The following is a 23,202-nucleotide window of genomic DNA, read 5'->3' as shown; positions in this document are numbered from 1 at the left end:
ACGGTATACTTATTGTTGATGGGAACGGCCACAGGGGTGCTTTGCTCATTCTGTCTATTCCCCTTCCCTCTTCTGACAGTCACCCAGCTATATGTCTCCTGACTCTTATAGGTGACTATCTCCCTGTAACTCCTGACTATTTCTGCTTCTGCCTCAGAAATGATCCGAAGTTCATCCAGCTCCAGCTCCAGTTCTCTAACACAATTTGTCAGGAGCTGCAGCTGGATGCACCTTTTACAGGTGTAGTCATCAGGGACAATTGTGCTCGCCCTGACTTCCCACATACTGCAAACAGAGCACTCAACTGCCCTAACTGCTGCCTGCATTACCTACTTCTAAGTTAATTAGATTAATTAAAGGAACTTACCCAGCCTTACCTCACTGGGAGCAAGCTCGTCCTCAGCCTGTCGAGCCAAAGCCTGTCTCCCACTACTCCACTGCCCGCTCCTATGATGTCCACTCCGTTAATCTGCTCGCTTTTTAAACTCTCCCGCTGTTCTCACAGGCTGACCTTCACGTGCTTGCTCAGCCGTGCCCCGTTCAAACTGTTCAAATTTAGGGATTATCCTACTATTCCTGATAGATTCTATTGTCCAGAGATTATTCCAGTCTCCCAGGTCTGGTTTACTGTCCAGTTTCCTGTTTAAGGATTATCTGTCAATCCTGTGTCCACCCTACTATTGATGGATTTTCCTATAGCCACAGGTTGGTACCATTGCCTCAGGATTACCCTACTGTGTAGGCCTATCAACATTCTTTCTTACTGAATCCTTCCACACACACGTGGATCATTGACCCACTCTCACAATGAGCTCATTCACATGTGCACTGATCAATGAGCCTTTTCACAGACCCTCTCAGCACTGAATTCCTTCAACACGGACCTCAATCAGTAATTCCTTCCAAACACCATCTGCACACTCTGAATCAGGTTTAATATTAAATTTCATTTTAGATTTTATACATTATTTAATTAAATTTACTCATAGAAGAGCAAAGTCAATCTAATCTAATTCCGCTTGCCTTCACATTTTCCATGTAATCCTTGAACAGTGCACTGTCTCTTTCTAACCTACTGATTAATGAGCTGATCCACACCTCACCTGATTATTAATTATTGGGGAAATTAATGGATCTGAAAAATGGTAGAATGCCGATCTGATGACTTATGGTTTGAGGTTTAGGAAGGCACACAACTGAGAGCCCAGTCTGCTAGGGGTGAAGGGAAATCACAGTCACGATAAATGTAAGATATTTCAGAATGAGTGTTGTGGAAAGTTTCATCATCAGATTGGTACAGCAAAGCCAGAGGAGAATGAAATGAACTTCTGATGTGGGGAGGCAGTGGGAGATGGAGAGAAAAGTGTCAACAACATCTCACTGGGCTGGTATGCAAACTTGGCTCATTAGCGGGCTCCTCATTGGTGAGACGGCCACCTTTCACAAATATATGTCTAGGGTCAGCATGATATGGGGTTCAACGAAACGGGAACGCTGTAATGTTCTGATTAAAGAAACCTCAATTTGAGCGAACGCTGTGTAAATACTGCCCATGCACATTTGTCTTTCAGTGAGGAATAACAGATTGTACACTGCATTAAGTTATAAAGAAAGCATATTTACAAATTTTGGCTTTATCAAACGGTTAGTAGGAAAGAGAAAAGAAAAAATAAATAAAAGTGCCCATTACAGTTAAACCAGTCCAATGTGCACATAACGTTGGACTCATCCTGGAGTTGTCTTTACTCATGCGCTGGACCCACGGTCTGTGCGAAAGCACGCACCACATTCTGAACTTCGCTCGAAATCCATCTCGAATCAACAGGCTGTCTCTCAGGAGTATTGGCCCTTCCGCTTTGGAGCTATTCACTTGCACAAAGCGCTTCGCGCAACGAGGACTTGCCTTCCAACGGCATTCCCACCAAAAGCCCCACAAACCAGACTACTTTCCTTCAGAAAACTCTTTCCCACAGCCCTAGAACCTACTCTCACAACCCACAAACCTGATTGTCAGACTCACATTCCTAAGTTGGACAACATGTGTCCTTATCTTAGGAGAAGCCAAAACCAACTTTCCAGCATGGGACACTGCTAATAAAAACTACCTCACAGCATAGCAGTAGAAATCTTAACCAGGGCATTACAAACAGATAGGGAAGAATCAGATATGGATCATGTGAAAGTGAAAGCAAGATGTAAATTCAATGAGTGAATATTACGGCACAGGAGGAAGCCATTGAGTGCATCATGCCCATGTTGGCTCTCCACTAGAATATCTCACTAGTTCCATTCATCCTGCTCCTCCTTCTGCCTAGCCTTAGCAAATATTCTTTCATGTTTTTATCCAATCCCCTCTAAAAGGTCACATGGAAAGTACATTCCAAATCCCTTGTGGTCTGTGGTCTGCTTGCAGCTTGCTCCTGCCTTCAATAAGAGAGAAAGTTTTATTGTGTAACCAGCTTAATTTGCAGTCTTTCTGATAAACATTTAACTTTGTGTTTCTCTGGCTCTTCTTTCAGACATTGACCATTAAAGAGGATGATATCCAGCAGATGAACCCACCAAAGTTTGACATGATTGAAGACATGGCCATGCTAACAAACTTGAATGAGGCCTCTGTCTTGCACAATCTGCGTCGACGTTACAGTAGCTGGATGATCTATGTAAGGAAGCCCACATACTGAATGGCAGCAATTCAATAATTCACACTATTTGTATGATGAGTACTGATCTCATGGTGAGAATTTCTCAGCTGGCTCTCAGAGCCACATTGTACTAAGCAGATGAAAAGCCCCTCAGTAATGACAGCCAAGGTCAAAGACTCGTCTCCATCTCTGACCTTCCAGTGAGCAGGTGAACACGGGGTAATACTCCAAGATAAAAGAGGAAAGTGACAAAGTATCTGAATAAAAAAAAACCTGACTTTTTTAAAACTTAATCCTGGAATGAGAGCATCCTTGGCTCGGCCAGCTATCACTGCCCATAAAAATTATGAGGTGAAATTAACCATCAAATGTATTGGAAAGAGTCACTAATCAAACTAAGTGACTGAGGTGGGTGAGAGGACTACCTTATTTGAGAAACATGGACTAACCACATCAATGTTAAGTTCTGGTGGAGAGCAGGGAAATTACTGGAAGAATTCTAAGGGGGAAGATTTATCTACACCTGGAAAGGCAGGGATTGAATAAAGAAAATCAGTGCATCAGTGAAGGGTAGCGGGTAGTGGTTACATCTTAGAGGAGGGACTAAGCTGAGGTCTAACTTTGGCTTCTTCTTCAAGTAGGTGTGGAGGTCTGACTGCCTTTTTTTTAAGTTTCCTCACATGAATCAGCTCTCATAGCAGGAAATCAGGTCGAGAACACCTCTCATTGCTTTATTGCTTCAGTCCCAGTCATGGTCATCATGAGGGAGTCAATTCAGCTGTAAACGGCCCATGAATTTTTCAAGGTGCCAGTTCTCCCTGGTATCTCAGATTTCACTGATCAACATGGACTATTTGGTCAGAACTGGAATGTAAAGTCCCTGACCTGAGAAATAAATCAGCCTGCATGATGCCCACATCTTACAGGTAACCTGGATTTGGAATGTTGTCTAATTCTACCTTTTCCTCTTGGCAGACCTACTCTGGGCTGTTCTGTGTAACTGTGAATCCATACAAATGGCTTCCAGTGTACAGTGCTCCTGTGGTTGCTGCCTACAAGGGCAAGAGACGGTCTGAGGCTCCACCTCACATCTACTCGATTGCAGACAATGCCTACAATGACATGGTCCGGAGTAAGTAGATCGAGCAGCAAGTTTTGTACCAAGCTACAAAATGTGTGGAATTCTGCCCCACTATACTATTAGGGGCATGGAATATTAATGGCCAAGTTATCCAAATGGGATCTAACAGCTGATCTTTGACCTAGAGATACAAGTTCATATTGCAATGACTGCTGTGGCATTTAAATTAAGTATATTTGAACTTAATATCATCATTAGTCTCACTAAAGGAACAAAGAGATAGCAATTCTGTTAAATCAACTCTTTGCATCAATCTTCACTGTGGAGGACACTGTAAGTATCCCAAAACAACAGACTGGCTCATTTCAAATAATAGGGTGGACCCTGTAAAAATCTCAATCAATCTACATAAAGTATTGGAGAAACTCACAGGGATGCAGGTGACCGATATCAACAGGGCTGATGACCTGTATCCAAGGATTTTAAATGAACTGGTTGCAGAGATGGTGGACCTGTTTTATTGAAAATATTCAGAACATGCTCTAAATACATGTATCAGAAAATTGGACAACAGCCAACGTGATACACTTGCTCAAAAATGTGGGGAGCTGTAGGCCAGTTATTTTAAAATCTATTGTCGGCAAGATGATAGAATCAATAATCAAAGAGGAATTAATTCATCATTTAGGAAAAGTGAATATAATCAAATCTAGTCAACATAGTTTGTGAAAGGCATATCAGGTTTAACACATTTTCTCTAATTCTTTGAAGATGTCACAGCGAGGGTTGATTGAGGACAACCGGTGGTGTTGAGTATTTAGATTTCCAAGACATCTGACAAGATGCCACATTTATGCTGGTGAATAAATTAAGAGCCCTGGTATTAGTGGATGTGTACTAGCAAGCATTAAGACCTTGCTATCATTAAGTGTAGAATAAATGGGTGGTTGAAGAGAGATATTACTGGAAGGATATGACTAAGGTGGAGAGGGAGCAGAAAAGAATCACAAGGATGCTTCCTGGGTTAGAGGGCTTGAGTTATAAGAATTTGCAAAGAGTGGGCCAGTTTTCCCTGGAAGAGGAGACTGGGAGGTGTCATGGGAGAGATATGTGAAATTCTGACAGGCATAGTCTGTGCCCATGGCAGGACTGTCTAAAACTAGAGGACAAAGTTTTAAGGTGCAAGAAAGAAGATTTAAAAAGGTACATTGTTCACTCAGGGTCTAGTTTGCGCTGGAATGAGCTGCCAGATACAATGGTGGAGGCTGGAACAGTAACAATATTTAAGAGGCACCTGGAAAGGTACTTGAATGAGTAGCACATAGAGCAATGTGGAATTAGTGCAGGCAAGTGGGACCAGTAAAGAGAAGTGTGATGGTCAGCCATGACACAGTGGGTTGAAGATCCATTTTCTGTGCTGTACAACCCTATGACTCCATAATTGACACAGTATCCTCAGATCTGTTTACTATTTATATTAACAACCCAGTGGAGGGAATAAGAAATAAGGTTTCCAAGTTTGCCAATGAGGCTAGGGCAGGTTGTTATGAAAATATTGTAATTCTGCAATGGAACTAGATAGACTAAACAACTGTGTGAAAATCTGGCAAATGGAGTTGAATGTGGGGAAGTGTTCGTTCATGCACTTTGATAAATAAAATCAAAAGATGCATTATTATTTAAATGGAGTGACTGTAAATGAGTGAAGTTTGGTGGGTCTAGGTATTCTAGTGCATGAATCACAAGTTAGCAGGCAGGTCCATCAAGTAATTAGGAAGGAAAACAAAGTATTGAGCATTATTGTAAAGAGTCTGAATATAAGAACAGAGAGGCTTTTATAGAGTATAAGGTACTGTTGAAGCCTTACCTGGAATACTGTTTAGTTTTGGTCCCCTTACCTTAAAAACCTCACACTAAGGCAATCCCTGTCAATACTGGGGAAGTTAAAATCCCCTAATATTTTCTCACCTTACTAAAATCTGCCTACATATTTGCTCTTCAACTTCCCGCTATTCTGAGATCTGTAGTATAACAGCATCAAATGTCTATGTTCTATCCATATAGTAGTCTAATTAGCCAAACCTCCTAGGATGCCCTCCCTGGGATCTCCCTGATCAATGGTGAAAGGGTGGCATGGTAATGTAGGCAGATAGCGTAATGCTTTACAGTGGCAGAAATCACGGTTCAGTTCCTGCCGCTGTCTGCAGAGTCTGTACATTCTCCCCATCACCATGTGGCTTCCTCCAGATGCTCCGGTTTCCTCCCACATTCCAAAGAGATGGCGATACTTGCGGGATGCTCTCAGCACGTACTGGGACTGTGTTGGTTGGTGACACAAATGACACATTTCACTTTATGTTTTGACGTTTTGATGTCATGTGACAAATAAAGCTAATCTTTAATCTTCAAACAACTCTTCCCCTTTTTAATTATTTCCAGAACATTGAGTTTATAGTCCTGTTTTTCCTTCAATCACATTTCTGTGCTTGCAACAATATTATAATTTCATGTGCTGATCCACACTCTTCAGCTCATCCATTTTAACTGCGAGGCTCTTTGTAATAAAGTACATATAAGCCTAGCAGCATCCCCTCTCCCCCACCCCCCATGCCCCCCAACTGTCTCTATCATTTTTACCTGGTTTGGCCTACATGTAACTCCACAATAATCAATCTGATTGATTTTTAGTTGTCCTCCAAATGGCCAAGAAAGTCATTCATTTGAAAGTTAGTTTAGGTATGGGTAACAAACATCGGCCTTTCCAGTGGCATCCAGATGGACTGAAAAAGCATGCAATGAATTGCACTTTATGCTGTATCAAGCAAAATGTATATTACAAACTGAGAGAGAGACGCAAAGTAGGAGAGTTAATAAATTCTGATTAATTTTTCAGATCGAGAGAACCAATCAATGTTGATTACGTGAGTCCTTACATTTATTTGTTGATTCCACTGCTTATTAGACAATCCGTTATATCATTTCAACAATAATCTGATCTAAGTAGGAGCAATCACTCTTCATGCTTCGTCAAATATTAACTTTAATTAAGACTCACCCAGTCACTGATTGGTTTGTGCCCCATAGTTTAACACCTGGGCTGCTAGGCTAATCCTGACTATGTAAAGACGTTGCTGTTTCAGAATGCATGACTACGCAATATTTAACATCAGCGGGTGACACTTGTGTCAATATCAGTGGGTGTTAAACTCCCATGTTAATCCCATGCACCTCTGGTTGTGGATGTAACATTATGTGAATCAGAAAATAATATATTCTATTATAGAGTTTAACACTGCATAAATTGCATTAAGACCACATTGTGTATTATTAGTTGTAACTGTATATATTGTATAATTGTACACTGTGTGTTTTTGGGCATATAGTCCCAAAATATTAAATATTTACACACCATGAATTACTTGGTGTAATTATCCTGTATATATTTATATAATAAAGAATGTATCACTGTGAATAATACTCTTGTATAATTTTACTATAAAAATTAGGCCATTTGGCCCATCAAGTCTGCTCCACCATTTCCTCATGGCTGATTCATTTTCCTTCTCAGCCCCAATCATCTGCTACCTCTTCATATGTCTTCATGTCCTGATGTGGAAATCCTTATATCTGTACAGACTGTCTGGTTGTGCAACTTCATTTCCCATTGTTATATTATACTTTGCAATATTTTGCTTTATAAAATTCTGTCCACATTCAGAATGGGAAAACTCCAACTTAAACCCAAACAAGAAAAAAATCTGCAGATGGTGGAAATCCAAGCAACACACACAAAATGTTGGAGGAATTCAGCAGGCCAGACAGTATCTAGGGAAAAGAGTACAGTCGACGTTTGGGCTGAGACCCTTCAGCAGGAGCGGAGAAAAAGACTTGAACCTCTCATTACACACCACTACCAGAGGTGGCAGTGTAGCTGCTCCCTAATTATATATCTATAAGGAACAGGAAAAAATCACAAACATAAAATTCTGCAGGAACTCAGCAAGTCAGGCAGTTTCTACGGAAAGGATTATACAGTTTCAGGTGGAGGCCCTTCATCAGGACTGGAAAGGAAGGGGGAAGCCAGAATAATAAGGTGTGGGATGGGAGAAGGAGTACATATTTCCAGCACCTGCAGAATCTCTTGTGTTTAAAAATACATTATATTATATATAAAAACTGATCCAATTTGAATTGAATTGGGCATAGCTCTCTACCCCATTTTCAAAGGAAAACTGCATTCAATGTTGATTCTGGTACGAGTGCCTCAAAACACCAACCACTATACATTTCTAATAAGTTTACCTTTCTCACTGCAAATGATCCACAGGTTTAATGTTAGTTATTGATGATATGAAACGCAATCTCTATTAACGTATATATTCTGGGGTCAGAAAGACAACCCAAGGTTGGTATAAAGTGAGGGTCTCTTCGAAGCACGGTCAGCACCAAGCTGCTTCCAATCATAAAATTAGATCGACATGGTCTTGAAAAAAATCTCCAACAAACCAGCTCAGATGTACTTGCCAACAGAAAGTGGAGCCAGCCATATTGACGTGATTCTCTCAAGTGCAGTATAGTGAAAAAGAATGGCAGTGATTCTCAAACACCACAGTACAGATTCCCTTTTTGAAAACATCCCTAAAGACAGAGGAAGAAAGACTGACACAAAACATTAGAGAATGAAACAGTCAGAAAAACAGATACTGTCCAATCTTCAGTCAATTACTTACACACAAAATTATGAATATATACCATTACAACAGCATTCAGACTGTAAAGACTCAATTTATCCCAGAGAGTGGTGAATCTGTGGAATTCTCTGCCCAATGAAGCACTGAAGACTACCGCAGAAAATATATTTAAGACCAGGTTGGATAAATTTTTGCATAGTAGGGGAAGTAGGGGTTACGGGGAAAAGGCAGGAAGGTGGAGATGAGTCCATGGCCAGATCAGCCATGATCTTATTGAATGGCGGAGCAGGCTCGACAGGTCAGATGGCCGACTCCTGCTCTTATTTCTTATGTTCTGTGCAAAAACACAAATTTCTGAAAATGAAACTTCTTTCCAACTGGATCTTTTTTTGTATTTGACATTTTTATTGGTTATATGAATATTTTAATGCACAATTTTGATTTTTTGGGGGTTTAACTTTTTCACTTTTTTCCTTTCTGGGTTATGGTGGTGCCCAGCGGGGAGTCTGGAGCTGGGAAAACTGTCAACACTAAACGTGTTATTCAGTACTTTGCTATTGTTGCTGCCTTGGGCGATGGAAGTGGAAAGAAGGGCGTAAGATCAATTCTTTCAAACCTTTTCACTTTTTCATGCTCCATTTTTGCCTTTTTCTTTAAAAGCAATTTTTCTCTCCAATTTGCTTTAATGTGCAGTAATTTATACTTTACAAAGTTAATATTTTTGCCCTAAAGTTTCTTTTTCTTCTTTTATGTCTTTAAAACAAAACTTTTTAAATAATAGCTTTTGTCATTTTTCAAAGCAGTTTTGAGTAAAAGAAATTGTTTAAAGTTTTAAACAATTTAATTATCTCTCCTGTGCCTCTTATTTATTTCTCTCTTTTTCTGTTTTCTTCAAGTCCCAACCAGCCACCAAGACTGGGGTAAGATGGCTTGGGCAGCCACAGTAGTCTTATCATTTTTGTGTGTAAATTGTTATCTCTACAAAGCAGTGAACTAATTCTCCTTCAGCACTGGGCAAACACATTTGATCTGTTCTGTTAATATTGCAAATGTTTTGTGTATATATTTGAGTTGGGGAGGGGTGAGAGAGGGAAGGGTGTCCAGCCCACTATTCTTGCTATGGTCCATATCCTTTTCTCTGTTGTCAATTCCCATTTAATTGAACTCTGCACTCTCAATAACCCAGAAATCTCTGAATTAACATCTAGTTGGATTAATAAACTGAAGACATTTTGCTAACCAAAGGTCAAACGCCTTCCCCAATTACCACTCAAAAATATTTTCAATATGAACACAATTTGTAATATATTAGAAGAATCAGAACCTCATTTGAGTCACCTCACTCATGCCAGCCGTGATACCCACCTAGGCCAATCCCATTTGCCTGTATTAGGCCTTTTCTAACCAGATACCTTTTACATGTTGACATTTTGTCTGCCTTCACTACATCCTAAGGAAGCTTGTTTCATGGAACTAACACTCAGTTTGAAAACTTACCTCAAATATCATTTTTATTTTTTTCTTCTCACCTTAAACCTGTGCCCTCCAGTTTTATTCATCCCTGTCCAGGTTTCTGCCTATCTAGTCCCCTCAGTTCCACTGAAAATAAACCCAGTCTATTCAATCGATCCTCATGACTACAGATCCAGCACATCCCAGGCAATGTCCTGCTGAATTCTTCTGCCTTCTCTGCTCCTACCTCATTCCTCCATAAAGCAGTCCGGTTGAAAATGACTTGCCATGAGGGAACTCTAACTGGAGCTGAGGGAACCACTGCATGATGCACCGTGAGGGTCAGACACCAAAGGAATACTGCCACCCCTCACACCCTCAGTCAAGGGAGGAGACTTACCAAGAAAAAGAGGCAGGCTTCAGCACCTGCCTGGGCCCACTAGCGCTTTAAACATTACTCATTCACTCAATCAATTCTTGTTAAAGATTATTCTGTTTTTGCACTGACCCCGATTCAGTGCTTGTGTTTCCAAGTTCCTAAACTTAAGTGTTTAACCTACCTCCATGGAAGGTTTCCCACGCCCTCAGGTTGTTCTCGGTGGAGTGAAGGAGGATGAAAGGTGATCTTGTGGAGGTTTATGAAGTCATGAAGGGACTAGGTAGTCAGAATATGGTTTTCTTTGGGATGGTTGAGGTAGTTAAGTGACCACTTTGCAGCCATGGGTAACCATCGCTGGTGGTGGAGGGAAGGCAGCTCAAGCTCCATCCTTCTCTCCCTCATCTCCACGGTTGCTCGGAACCCAAGCACAACCTCCTTGTGAATGAAGCTGGCGGAACCGTAAACCGGTTCTACCCTCTGGTTACAAGTTTCTGTCAGGAAGCGGGAGATCGAAGTGTTTGGGAGGAAGGGGGCAGCTGGCTGGAGGAAGGAGGAGGGCTGAGGCTGCATGGTTTCCCGCGGCTACATGCCAGCCATTGGGCCTGACACCAGCCTCCTTCACACCCTAGGGGACTCTAGAAGACCAGATCATTGAAGCAAACCCTGCCATGGAAGCGTTCGGTAATGCCAAGACGCTGAGGAATGACAACTCCTCCCGTTTTGTGAGTATATTTGGTTGGGCAAGTATCGCCCACCTTCACTTGTAACACAACAAATAGATCAGGCCGTAAATAATAATTCAATGATGAATATTTTTGTTGTGCAGGGGAAATTTATCCGGATCCACTTCGGTCCCACAGGAAAGCTCGCTTCAGCTGACATCGACATCTGTAAGTACCGAGGACACTTTGCCGCAAAATTCACACAGGGACTGAGTACTGCAGCCAGTTAGCAAAATGTTCCCTAGAAAATGGTGCCCATGCTGAGTACCCAAATATATTCATAAGCCCCGTTACTTAAAAATGACGCAAATAAGTAAGACATAGAGGTAAAACATATTGAGTAAATGGGGCAGTTATCTGGGTTAGGGGTAAGATACGTTAGGTTGGGCAATAGAGGGAGCTTACTTGATCAATTGGGCTGTATCTGGATCTGCATTGGGGAAAAGTATTCATAAAGTATTCTCTTCATGATGCCCTGGTCTGCTCATCCTTTGTTGCCCACAGCTTCTTGTTCTTGACATTTTCTCTACAAGTGTAGGCCACGTAGCACTGTCTCTTCACCTCCTCCCCCATTACCTAAACAATCCTTCATATTTACCCCTACCCCTTTTCAATCTGGTCTTCTGCAATTGGTAATCACAATGTAGTATTCATCTACACTGACAAAGTTAAGTATAGACTAGGCAACCACCTTGCAGAATATCAGGGAACTCACACCCCTGGTATTCTCTTCCCACCTGTCCACATGGGTTTCTTCTCCTTTTGTGTCTCTTTCCCATCCATTCCCCTTCCCCACCTGGTTTCATCTGCTCATCTGGCTCCACCTTTCAGCTACCACCCTCTGTTCCATCTGTCCCTCATAATTCTATATAATGGCAATCTTTCCTCTTTCTTGGCCTTAGTAAAAGGTGTGGACCCCAAATATCAACACACACCTTTTGCCTTCACAAACACTGCTTGACCCATTGAATTCTTCCAGCAATCTGTTTTCTGCTACTTGTTGAACCTGCTTGCTAAATTTTATAGGCTGGAACAACCAGATCCCTCTGAAATTTATGGATTTGCAGTTTCTCTCTAGTTAGATAATAATTCAAAGATTCAAAGTACATTTATTGTCAAAATATGTACACAGTAAATTGTACAACCCTGAGATTCATCTTGCTGCAGGTAGCTACAAAACAAAGAACTATTTATGGAGTTCGTTCAAAGAAAACATCAAACACCCAACGTGTGAAAAAAAGAACAAATCGTCCAAACAGCAGTGAAGTGTTTTACCTCACACTTTCCCATATTAAATTGTGTGCCTAGGTTTCCATTCAATCTATTGATGTCCCGTTGTAGAATCTTAATATCCTTCCACCTATTTTCATCTCATCAGCAAACTGGAAAACCTATCCTCCAGGTCATTAATGTAAATAGTAAAATAATTAAGAACCAAGAGACCTCACTAGCTTCATCCCTCTGGCCTGGAAAGGACTTACCTATTCCAACTCTATATATGAAAATTAGAACCCTTCTCTGCAAATTATCCTCCTTATGGAAGGGGCTGACAGAATAAATACTGACAAGTTATTTCAACTTGTGAAGAAGAACAGAGCAAGGAGGATAAAACATAATTTCCAACAATTATGAAGGACTTGAAGAGCTGTATTGTAACTCGTGGTTATTTGGTGAAACTTTGTCTTCCACGTCCAGACAGGGCCCAGTCTCAGAAGTAACTTCAGGTCCTATAATATTGTTTCTTCATAGTCAGTTTAGTTGTGCTGCACCATTCCATTTGGTAACAAGGGAAACATCTGTGGAACGGTCATAATATCTAACCTTTGACTTTTAGATCTTCTTGAAAAATCAAGAGTGATATTCCAGCAGCCTGGTGAAAGGAGTTACCACATTTATTACCAGATATTCTCTGGCAGAAAACCAGAGCTTTTCGGTGAGTGCAAGCTTCATTCCCAAATGGTAAAATGCTCTCAAGTCTAATAACTTGACAACGTAACCAACCTCTATGAGTTTAAAGCATCCTTGAGGTATATATGTAGATGAGGATTGTAGAAATAGTCCAAACAAACACAGTTGTTTGTGTTATCACAGAATAATGCCAACCAATTTTATTCTTCTATTCAAGATCCAGTGGATCCTGTCTGCATGAACATCAAGGATCTGGATTAGGCTGGGTAAAATATCACTGTCCAGCCTCATGTTGGGAAATGACCACTTGGTGAAGATGTTTGCCCTATTACTGAACTTTAAGCAGCTACACTGCAAAATCCGTGGGCCTGATTTGGCTGAAATGGGGGACTGAGCCAAATCCTTTTAGAATTAGAATCAGGTTTATTATCACTGATTTATATGATGTGAAAATGTGTTTTTTTTTCCTTCAGCTGTACTGTGCAAAGGCATAAAATTTACTATAAATTACAGAAATATGTGGGCACGTGGCCAAGTGGTTAAGGCATTGGACTAGTGATCTGAAGGTCGTGAGTTCAATCCCCAGCTGAGGCAGCGTGTTGTGTCCTTGAGCAAGGCACTTAATCACACATTGCTCTGCGACGACACCGGTGCCAAGCTGTATTGGCCCTAGTGCCCTTCCCTTGGATAACTTCGGTGTCGTGGAGAGGGGAGACTTACAGCATGAGCAACTGCCGGTCTTCCATACAACCTTGCCCAGGCTTGCGCCCTGGAGAGTGAAGACTTTCCAGGTGCAGATCCATGGTCTCGCAAGACTAACTGATGCCTTAACAGAAATAAATAAGTAGTGCAGAAATAACTCATGAATAATGAGTTATTGTTCATGAGTTCATAGGTTGTTAAGAAATCTGATGGTGGTGGGGAAGAAACTTTTCCTAAATTGTTGAGTGTGGGTCTCAGGCCTCTCTACCTCCTCGAGGATAGTAATGAGAAAAGGGCATGTCCCAGGTTGGTGAGGGTCCTTGATGATGAATGTCACCTTCTTGAGGGACAGTTTCTTGAAGATGTCCTCAGTAATGGGGAGGATGTATCCGTGATGGAGCTAGCTGAGCAACATTACACAAATGTTTGCAACCCTCTGCATTGGAGCCTCCCCACCAGGCCATGATGCAACCAATCAGAATCTTCTCCGTACATCTGTAGAATTATGTAAGTTAGTTAAACTTACAATTAAAAATTTAAGTTTTTACATGTTCTTGTCTAGGAGTGCACTGAGGATGTTTGAACGAAGACAGCAGCACATCAGAAAAATGAATGGACACTATGGTCTAAACCAGTTGTCTGAAGGGATTGGGAAATGAGCAGTGGAAGGGCTGGGAAGGAGAGGAAACTAGAATTATTTGAATCCACACAGGAAATTAAAGAGGAAAGAAGAAAAATAAGGATAGACAGAAACAAGATCAGATATCTTAAAAAGTCTCCTGAAAGAAGTAGCCTGCCGAAAATGGGGCTTCCCACTGGGCTGGAGAGGCGTTGAAGTCAGTTCATTTGTTACTGTGATCCTTGTGATAGTAATTCTTAGAATTGTTTCTATACAGGGTTTAATTGACAATCAATATTTTGGAAAACTGTGTGATGGGTAAAAGCAGCACAAAATTTATTATGAAGGATGTTGAGATTATTCACTGATACCCCTTCCTTGCTCAATGATGCTGGTCAATTTGCCCATTGCTGATGGCAGGCCTCATTCAGACATTTAGTGAACTCTGGCAGCAAAATGAAGGAAATTGAAGAACATTTGATTTTTAGAAGAGGGAAGACTTCAACATCCACATTATTTCCTGGTGATGAAAGGAAACATTTGTCTCCAGTATTATAGTGCCTGCAATTTTGATCTAGCTCTGCTGGAAATGTACACAGAGAATATTATACAGCTAGTAACTATTGTAAATAAAAAAATCAGCAGAAGCTGGAACAGAAAATGTAGGAAAGTAAGGCAGTGTCTGTGGAAAGAGTAATGAGTTAGCTTTGCCAAATATTAGATTTGTTTCTTGTTCCACAGGTATCAATGACATGCTGATTGTCTCATCATAGTCTACTTCTATTTCAGTATTGTAGATTTATTTGCTTCTGCATAGACTTTATCTATATAGACTCATTCTTAGGTGGCTCCTCTTTCTCAGAAGAGATTGTACCAAGTGTCCTTGTAATGGCCCATCCTGATCATAAAAACAGATCACTCCGGGCATTTTGGTATATTTCTGTTTTCAAAGAAAATTGTAAAAAAAAAATACATGGCAAATCAGATTTGTCCAAAGAAGGATGGTACACCCAACAAAGCCTTGAGGTGATCACATCTGGATTCCTCTTAGAAACTCTGTACATTCAGAATCAAAATAATGCAGCTGCATTATTTGCAACATGTTATTGCATTTGTTACATTGATAGCTAGGAGGGCCATTTTGCTGAAGTGGAAGGGTACATCAGCTCCCACTTTGTCACAATGGTTCTCTCAAGTGATGCTTTGCCTTAGTTTGGAGAAAATTAGAAGTAGAGCTTTTGAGCCTATGTTTGATTTTGAGAAAAGATGGGGCTCATTTGCTTGTTATTATCATTTGAGCTAATTGATAGATCTTTTCCACGATCTAATTGTAAATTTTTTCGTATAGTTTCTTTTCTCGCTGGCGGTTTGATGTTTATTTTTAGAAGCTTTTTGTATGACGCGTGGCTCCGGGGTTGTACACCTAATGGGTTCTTTTTTCTCACTTTTTCTGCTTAGTAGATTTTTTTTTGTTATCACAAATTTTTTTTCAATCTTTAAGGTAATGTCTTTTTTGAGACATTGTAAGTGTTGTTACTTCAATGTACTTGTGTTATTTCTTTTGTATAATATAACAATAAAAAGATTTGAAAAGAAAATAATGCAGGTGGGAGATCAACACGATCCTACAACACTAGCACAGTATAGATATAACCATATAACAATTACAGCATGGAAACAGGCCATCTCGGCCCTTCTGGTCCCTGCCGAACTCTTACTCTCACCTAGTCCCACCGACCTGCACTCAGCCCATAACCCTCCATTCCTTTCCTATCCGTATATCTATCCAATTTAACTTTAAACAACAACATCGAACCTGCCTCAACCACTTCTGCTGGAAGCTCATTCCACACAGCTACCACTTTCTGAGTAAAGAAGTTCCCCCTCATGTTACCCCTAAACTTTTGCCCTTTAACTCTCAACTCATGTCCTCTTGTTTGAATCTCTCCCACTCTCAACGGAAAAAGCCTATCCACATCAACTCTATCTATCCCTCTCATAATCTTAAATACCTCCATCAAATCCCCCCTCAACCTTCTACGCTCCAAAGAATAAAGATAATGTGCCTCTCTTTCCTTTCCTTGGGATTGCTGCCTTGTTCATGATCAGGAAACTACCAAAGAGGCAGTTGCTCATTCTTCACCTTATACGGGGTGGGGGTGGGGGGGGGGCGCGGATTGATAAGTTCGTGGCATAAAATAAAAGGAGTCAATTTTAGAAAACCTAGCACATTTATTCTTCAACATAGTCCCCTCCTACATTTACACGCTTAGTCCAGTGGTTGTGGAGCATACGGATCCCTTCTTTGTAGAAGTCAGCGTCTTGGACCTCCAGGTGGTCCACAGCAGGGGTGATTGATAGGTTTGTGGCCTAAGGTAGAAGGAGATAAGTTATTAACTTCAAACTTTCTGCATAATCACTCAGAGTGGAAATGCACGTGAATGTAATGAGAGCTGCATAACTCATCTCCTTCTACCTTAGGCCATGAACTTATCAATCACCCCTGCTGTGGACCACCTGGAGGTCCAAGACACCGACTTCTACAAAGAAGGGATCCGTATGCTCCATGACCACTGGGCTATGTGTGTAAATGTAGGAGGGGACTTTGCTGAAAAATAAATGTGCTAGGTTTTCTAAAATTGATTCCTTCTACCTTGGGCCATGAACTTATCAATCACCCCTCGTACTGCCAACAGGAAACTGTGTAAAGGAGGGGCTGCCATTTGCAATGTATCTTGAATAATATCACCTCAGGTTTGCCAACATTCCTTATCCATTATCGTTTAGGCAAATAGTCTTTCTGTAAGAGGGTCATTTCGCTGCAGTTTTCCAATAAATTTAATTCTTCCCCAGTTTATCAACTCCCCCATAGAGTTGCTGTCTAGTCAGAACTCCACTGGGGGTTTTATGGATTATTATGATTCATGCTGGATCTACAGTATGGATCTTTGGTGACAGGTAAATGAGATATCTAGAACCTAATTTAATCAGGATCCAAAAATCCATTCTTCAGATCAGCAAAACGTCGAAACAAAAGTCCTTGTTTCGAATAGAAACCATAGAAAAACTACAGCACAGAAACAGACCTTTTGGCCCTTCTTGGCTGTGCCAAACCATTTTCTGCCTAGTCCCACTGACCTGCACACGGACCGTATCCCTCCATACACCTCCCATCCATGTATCTGTCCAATTTATTCTTAAAAGTTAAAAAAGAACCCCCATTTACCACCTCATCTGGCAGCTCATTCCACACTCCCACCACTCTCTGTGTGAAGAAGCCCCCCCAATGTTCCCTTTAAACTTTTCCCCCCTCACCCTTAACCCATGTCCTCTGGTTTTTTTCTCCCCTTGCCTCAGTGGAAAAAGCCTGCTTGCATTCACTCTATCCATACCCATCATAATTTTATATACCTCTATCAAATCTTCCCTCATTCTTCTACGCTCCAGGGAATAAAGTCCTAACTTATTCAACCTTTCTCTGTAACTCAGTTTCTCAAGTCCCGGCAACATCCTTGTAAGCCTTCTCTGCACCCTTTCAAAGGGAAGATGAGCGAGAATTTCTTCACTCAGAGGGTGGCATGAGTGTGGAATGAGCTGCCAGGTGCAGTGGTGGATGTGGGTTCGATTTTCAACTTTTGAGGGAAATTTGGATAGGTACATGGAGGTCTTTGGTTTGGGTGCAGGTTGATGGGATTAGGCAAATAAATAGTATGTGTTGTAGTGTTCTATGACTGCTTTGATCCTGAAAGGATTGGGTTGGGGAAATGCCCTCTTCTCAGTTTTAGAATGTCCCCTGTGACACTGATGATGTTCCTCTTTTCCAGATATGTTACTGGTAAGCAGCAATCCGTTCGATTACCACTTCTGCTCTCAAGGAGTCGTTTTAGTGGATAACCTGGATGATGGGGAAGAGCTCCAGGCAACAGATGTAAGTGTATCGTGATATTAATCAGTCGTGAGGGGAAAGGGAAAACAGAAGTAGCGTTTTATATATGTTGCTGCGTAAAAGAAGGCTAGCTGGAAGGTGATAGGTGAAGCCAAATGGGCGGAAAAAGTAAACGGCTAGATAAGAAGGAATCTGATAGGAGAGGAGACTAGAGCATAGGGGAAAGGGAGGGAAGAGGGGATCCAGGGGGAAGTGATAGGCAGACAGCAAAAATTTCAGTGAGGGAGCAGTGAGAGATAGTTTCACTGAACTCCCATCGAAGAGAAGGCTTAAACTTCTTCAGGGTAGGCGTTCCACATAGAGACTTTGTAGTGGAGCAACCCTCTTTCCCCTCTGTGATCTCTGCAGCCTGCCTATAACTTACCCCTCAGTCCCCTCCTCCTGCCCTTTCTCCTATGGTCCATTCTCCTTTCCTATCAGATTCCTCCTTATCCAACCCTTTAATTCCCTTCCATTTCAGTCCTGAAGAAGGGTCTTGCCCTGAAACATCAACTGTTTTTTTGATTTCCATAGATGCTGCTTGACCTGCTGAGTTCCTCCAGCATTTGTGTGTGTGTTCTTAGGATGTTCAAGTGGGGTGTTCAAGAATCAATCAGTTCTTCACCATCAATTATTTATTGTCTTAGAGGATGGGGCAGAGTGTCTGACACAACAGTAGGTGGGAGGGCATGATGCAGTGATAACATTTGGACTTTGCAACAGGCTATAGATAGGTTGAGTGAGTAGAGGACAATCTTGGCCAGTGGAGTTTGATTTAGGAATATGTGAGCTCATCCACTTTGGCAGAAGAAACCAAAAACAAGCTGTTGTTTAAGTGGAGAGGAAATGTGAATGAGTGGAAAGCAGAGGAACCTACATGTTACTGTGCAGGTGCGGCATGTTGCTAGGGCAGCTAATGGCTTATTGGCCTTTATGAGAACATAGAACACTACAACACAGTGCAGGACCTTTGGCCCACAATATTGTGCCAACCTTATAACCTATTCTAGTATCATGAAAATTAGAGGTGTCAGGGGTCATGAAATCTGTGAAGTTACCATTAATAGGGAGAAGGTTCTTGGGAAACTGAAAGGTCTGAAGGTAGATAAGTTACCTGGATCAGATGGTGTACACCCCAGGGTTCTAAAAATGGTGGCTGAAGAGATTGTGGAAGCACTAGTAATGATTTTTCAAGAATCACTGGATTCTGGAATGGTTTCAGAAGACTGGAAAACTGCAATTGTCACTCCTTCAAAAAGGGAGAGAGGCAGAAGAAAGGAAACTAGGCCAGTTAATCAAACCTCAGTGATTGGGAAAATATTGGGAAGGATGTAATTTCAGGGTATTTGGAGGCACATGATAAAATAGGCCATAGTCAGTGTGATTTCCTCAAGGGAAAATCTTGTCTGACAAATCTATTGAAATTCTTTGAAGATATAACAAGCACGATAGACAAAGGAGAATCGGTTGATGTTATGTCTGAGATTTTCAGAAAGCCTTTGACAAGGTGCCACACATGAGGCTGCTTAACAAGTTACGAGCCCATAGTATCACAGGTGTGATTCTAGCATGGATAAAGTAGTGGCAGATTGGCAGGAGGCAAACCGTGGGAATAAAGGAAGCCTTTTCTGACTGGCTACCGGTGACTAGTGGTGTTCCACAGGGGTCTGTGTTGGGACCAATTCTTTTTACATTATATATCAATGAGTTGGATGATGGAATTGATGGCTTTATTGCAAATTTTGCAGACAATAGGAAGGTAGGTGGAGGGGCAGGTAGTTTTGAGGAAGTAGAGAGGCTACAGAAGGACTGAGGCAGATTAAGAGAATGGGCAAAGAAGTGGCAGATGGAATAGTGTCAGGAAGTATATGGTCATGTACTTTGGTAGAAGAAATAAAAGGGTTGGCTATTTTCTAAATGGAGAGGAAATACAAAAACTGAGGTGCGAAGGGACTTAGGAGTCCTTGTGCAGGAGTCCCTAAAGGTTAGTTTGCAGATTGAGTCTGTAGTGAGGAAGGCAAATACAATGTTAGCATTCATTTAAAGAGGACTAGAATATAAAAGCAAGGATGTCATGTTGTAACTTTATAAAGCACTGGTGAGGCCTCACTTGGAGTATAGAAAACAATTTTGGTGCCTTATCTTAGAAACAAGGTACTGAAACTGGAGAGAGTTCAAAGAAGATTCACGAATATCATTCTGGGATTGAACGGCTTGAAATATGAAGGACATTTGGTGGCTCTTGGCCTGTATTCACTGGAATTCAGAAGAATGAGGGGTGACCGAATTGAAACCTATCAAATGGTGAAAGGCCTTGATAGAGTGGATGTGGAGAGGGTGTTTCCTATGGTGGGAGAGTCCAAGACTGGAGAACATGACCTCAGAATAGAGGGTGTCCTTTTAGAATAGAGATGAGGGGGAATTTCTTTAGCCAGAGGGTAGTGAATTTGTGGAATTTGTTGCCCGGGGCAGCTGTCTTAATGTATATTTAATGCAGAGGTTCATAGATTTTTCATTGGTCAGGGCATGAAGCAATACGAGGGCGGGGGAAGACAGGAGGTTGGGGCTGAGAGAAAAATGGATCAGCTATGACAAAATGGCAAAGCAAAGTCGATGTGCCAAAAGGCTTAATTCTGCTCTGTATCTTATGGTCTTATCGTCTTAACCTAAGATCAATCTAACCCTTCCCTCCTACTTAACCCTCTATTTTTCTATTATCTATGTGCCTATCTATGAGTTTTATTAAATGCCCCTAATGTATCTGCCCCTACCACTACCCCTGGCAGCATGTCCAATTCAGCCACCATTCTCTGTGTAAAATAAAACTACCTCTGACATCCCCCTCCCCCATTCTTTCATCCAATCATCTTAAAAGTATGCCCTCGGGTATTATATTACTGAAAGAGGGTAAGAGTTTAGTAATAGAGGCATTGTACAATTCTGCAGGATGTTGGTGAGGCTGCACCTGTAGTTCTTTGGACAACCCGAATCCCTTTACCTTAGAAAAGATAGACTAGCCATGGAAGAAATCCAGAAATGATTTATGTATCATCCCAATGATAATAGAATTGTCCTTCAACAGCAAGCTAAAAAATATCATTTTATTTTAAATTTAGAAGAATAAGGTGGTAACTTATTGAAACATACAAGATCTCAAAGGAGCATTGAAAGGTAGATGTTCAGAGGTTTCCATTATTAGGTCAGTCTTGAACAAGGGAATATTGTTTCAAGCTATGAGGGTGGTCTGTTAAAAGAGGTTCCTTGGAATTTCTTGACATAGAAGATGGTAATTCTCTTGAGTTCTCAACTTTGGAGGATTGTTGAAACAGTATGACTAGAGGTATTTGAGGAAGAGTTAGATAAATGTTTGAAGGATCAAGGAACTGAGGGCAAAATGGAACTAGCACAACAGAGAAGTAGAATCCTGGAGCAGATCATCCATGAACATATTCTACAGCAGGACACACTCTGCCTACTCCTATGTTCTTGCATACGTGTGTTGCAATGTTTAGCCATGATTACCATCTGTCACAATAAATTCTTTATAACGTCTTCCACCTCCAGTCTTCCATTTACCACAAAAATCTGATTATTCAGCCACTCTCAAACCTTCCTCAGAATTCCATGTTAGAATTTCTCCATTCAGGCTTCTCTTCCAACCTCAGTATTGAAATTCCTTAATGAAAATTACAGCAAGGCTAACGTGGAGGTGCTTAGGAAACTGAAAGGTCTGAAGGTGGATAAGTTATCTGGACTGGATGGACTACACCCAGGATTCTAAAAGAGGTAGCTGAAGAGAATGTAGATCCCGTTCCAAAACAGTCATATAGATATAGAGCACCACAGCACAGACACAGAACAGATCCTACAGCCCATTTGGTGCACGCCTGCCTATTTCTCTGCCTCGTCCCATCTGCCTGCATTAGGAATATAGCCCTCCACACTCTGTTTATCTATGTACGGTACCTATCGAAACTTTTCTTAAATATTGCAGATGAACTCTTATCCGGCACCTCTGCTGGCAGCTCATTCCACACTTTCACCATCCTCTGAGTGAAGAAATTCCTCCTCAGGTTCCCCTTAAACCTTTAACCTTAAACCTATGATTTCTAGTTCCAGTCTCACATATCCTTGGAGAGTGTGTGGGGGGCGGGGAAGGATACATGTATTTATCCTATCTATGCCTCTCATAATTTTGTATACATCTATAAGATTTCCCCCCATTCTTCTAAAGTCCTAACCTATTCAACCTTCCCCTATAACTCAGGTCCTTGGAGACAGATGGACCACATAGCTGGCAGGAACACAAACTCGAGCAGGAAGGTAGTTCAGTAGATCCCCGAGAGTATTTTGGCAGAGTACAGAGGGCTTCTCTGAACAGCCACATAGCTATCATCTGTAACTCAGTTGTACAAGAAGAGAAGAGAATATTCAAGAGCAATAGTTCTTGGACATTCCACAGGTTGGGGAGCATTTCTGCTCATAGACCAATATCATCCTCTTTCTGATTTGTTGGAACTATTGGGCATGGTTTAAATTCGGCTGGCAGCTGGACTAAATGTCCTACGTCTGCTCTTTGAAAGTGAAATTTGGTAGTCTCCCTCATCTCACTCTCTTCCTATAGCAGTACATGAGTTGATTGATGTGGAATGATACAAATTATGCCAGAAGACCACAAGACCATGAGAGACAGGAGCAGAATTAGGCCATTCAGCCCATCAAGTCTGCCCCACCATTCCATCATGACTGATCCTGGATCCCACTCAACCCCACACACCCGCCTTCTCACCATATCGTTCGATGCTCTGACCAATCAGGAAACTATTAACCTCTGCCTTAAATATACTCACAGACTTGGCCTCCACTGCAGTCTGTGGCAGAGCATTCCACAGATTCACTACTCTCTGGCCAAAAAAATTCCTCCTTACCTCTGTTCTAAAAGGTCACCCCTTAATTTTGAGGCTATGTCCTCTAGTTCTGGATACTCCTACGTAAGAAGCATCCTCTCCACATCCACTCTGGTTGTGGTTGGGCATAGGGTACTATCTCAGGATGTGCCCCCAGTGCTGGTCGAAGTA

The 23,202-nt window shown here is 41.4% G+C and overlaps 1 protein-coding gene across 1 annotated transcript in view; it reads left to right on the top strand.

The window, feature by feature from the left end:
• Positions 1–23,202, top strand: part of LOC134342616 (myosin-7-like) — a 137,991-nt gene that overhangs the window by 4,995 nt on the left and 109,794 nt on the right. Inside the window, exons 3-11 of the mRNA XM_063040949.1 lie at positions 2,520–2,663; positions 3,621–3,777; positions 6,620–6,647; positions 8,916–9,012; positions 9,314–9,337; positions 10,878–10,970; positions 11,075–11,138; positions 12,805–12,903; positions 18,024–18,127. Of these exons, the coding sequence (XP_062897019.1) occupies positions 2,520–2,663; positions 3,621–3,777; positions 6,620–6,647; positions 8,916–9,012; positions 9,314–9,337; positions 10,878–10,970; positions 11,075–11,138; positions 12,805–12,903; positions 18,024–18,127 (810 nt within the window). The remainder of the gene's footprint in view (positions 1–2,519; positions 2,664–3,620; positions 3,778–6,619; positions 6,648–8,915; positions 9,013–9,313; positions 9,338–10,877; positions 10,971–11,074; positions 11,139–12,804; positions 12,904–18,023; positions 18,128–23,202) is intronic.

The sequence above is a fragment of the Mobula hypostoma genome, chromosome 2 (assembly GCF_963921235.1).
Source record: "Mobula hypostoma chromosome 2, sMobHyp1.1, whole genome shotgun sequence".
Lineage (NCBI taxonomy): Eukaryota > Metazoa > Chordata > Chondrichthyes > Myliobatiformes > Myliobatidae > Mobula > Mobula hypostoma.
The sequence above is the reverse complement of the archived record's forward strand: the minus strand, read 5'-3'. Positions and strand labels throughout refer to the sequence as shown.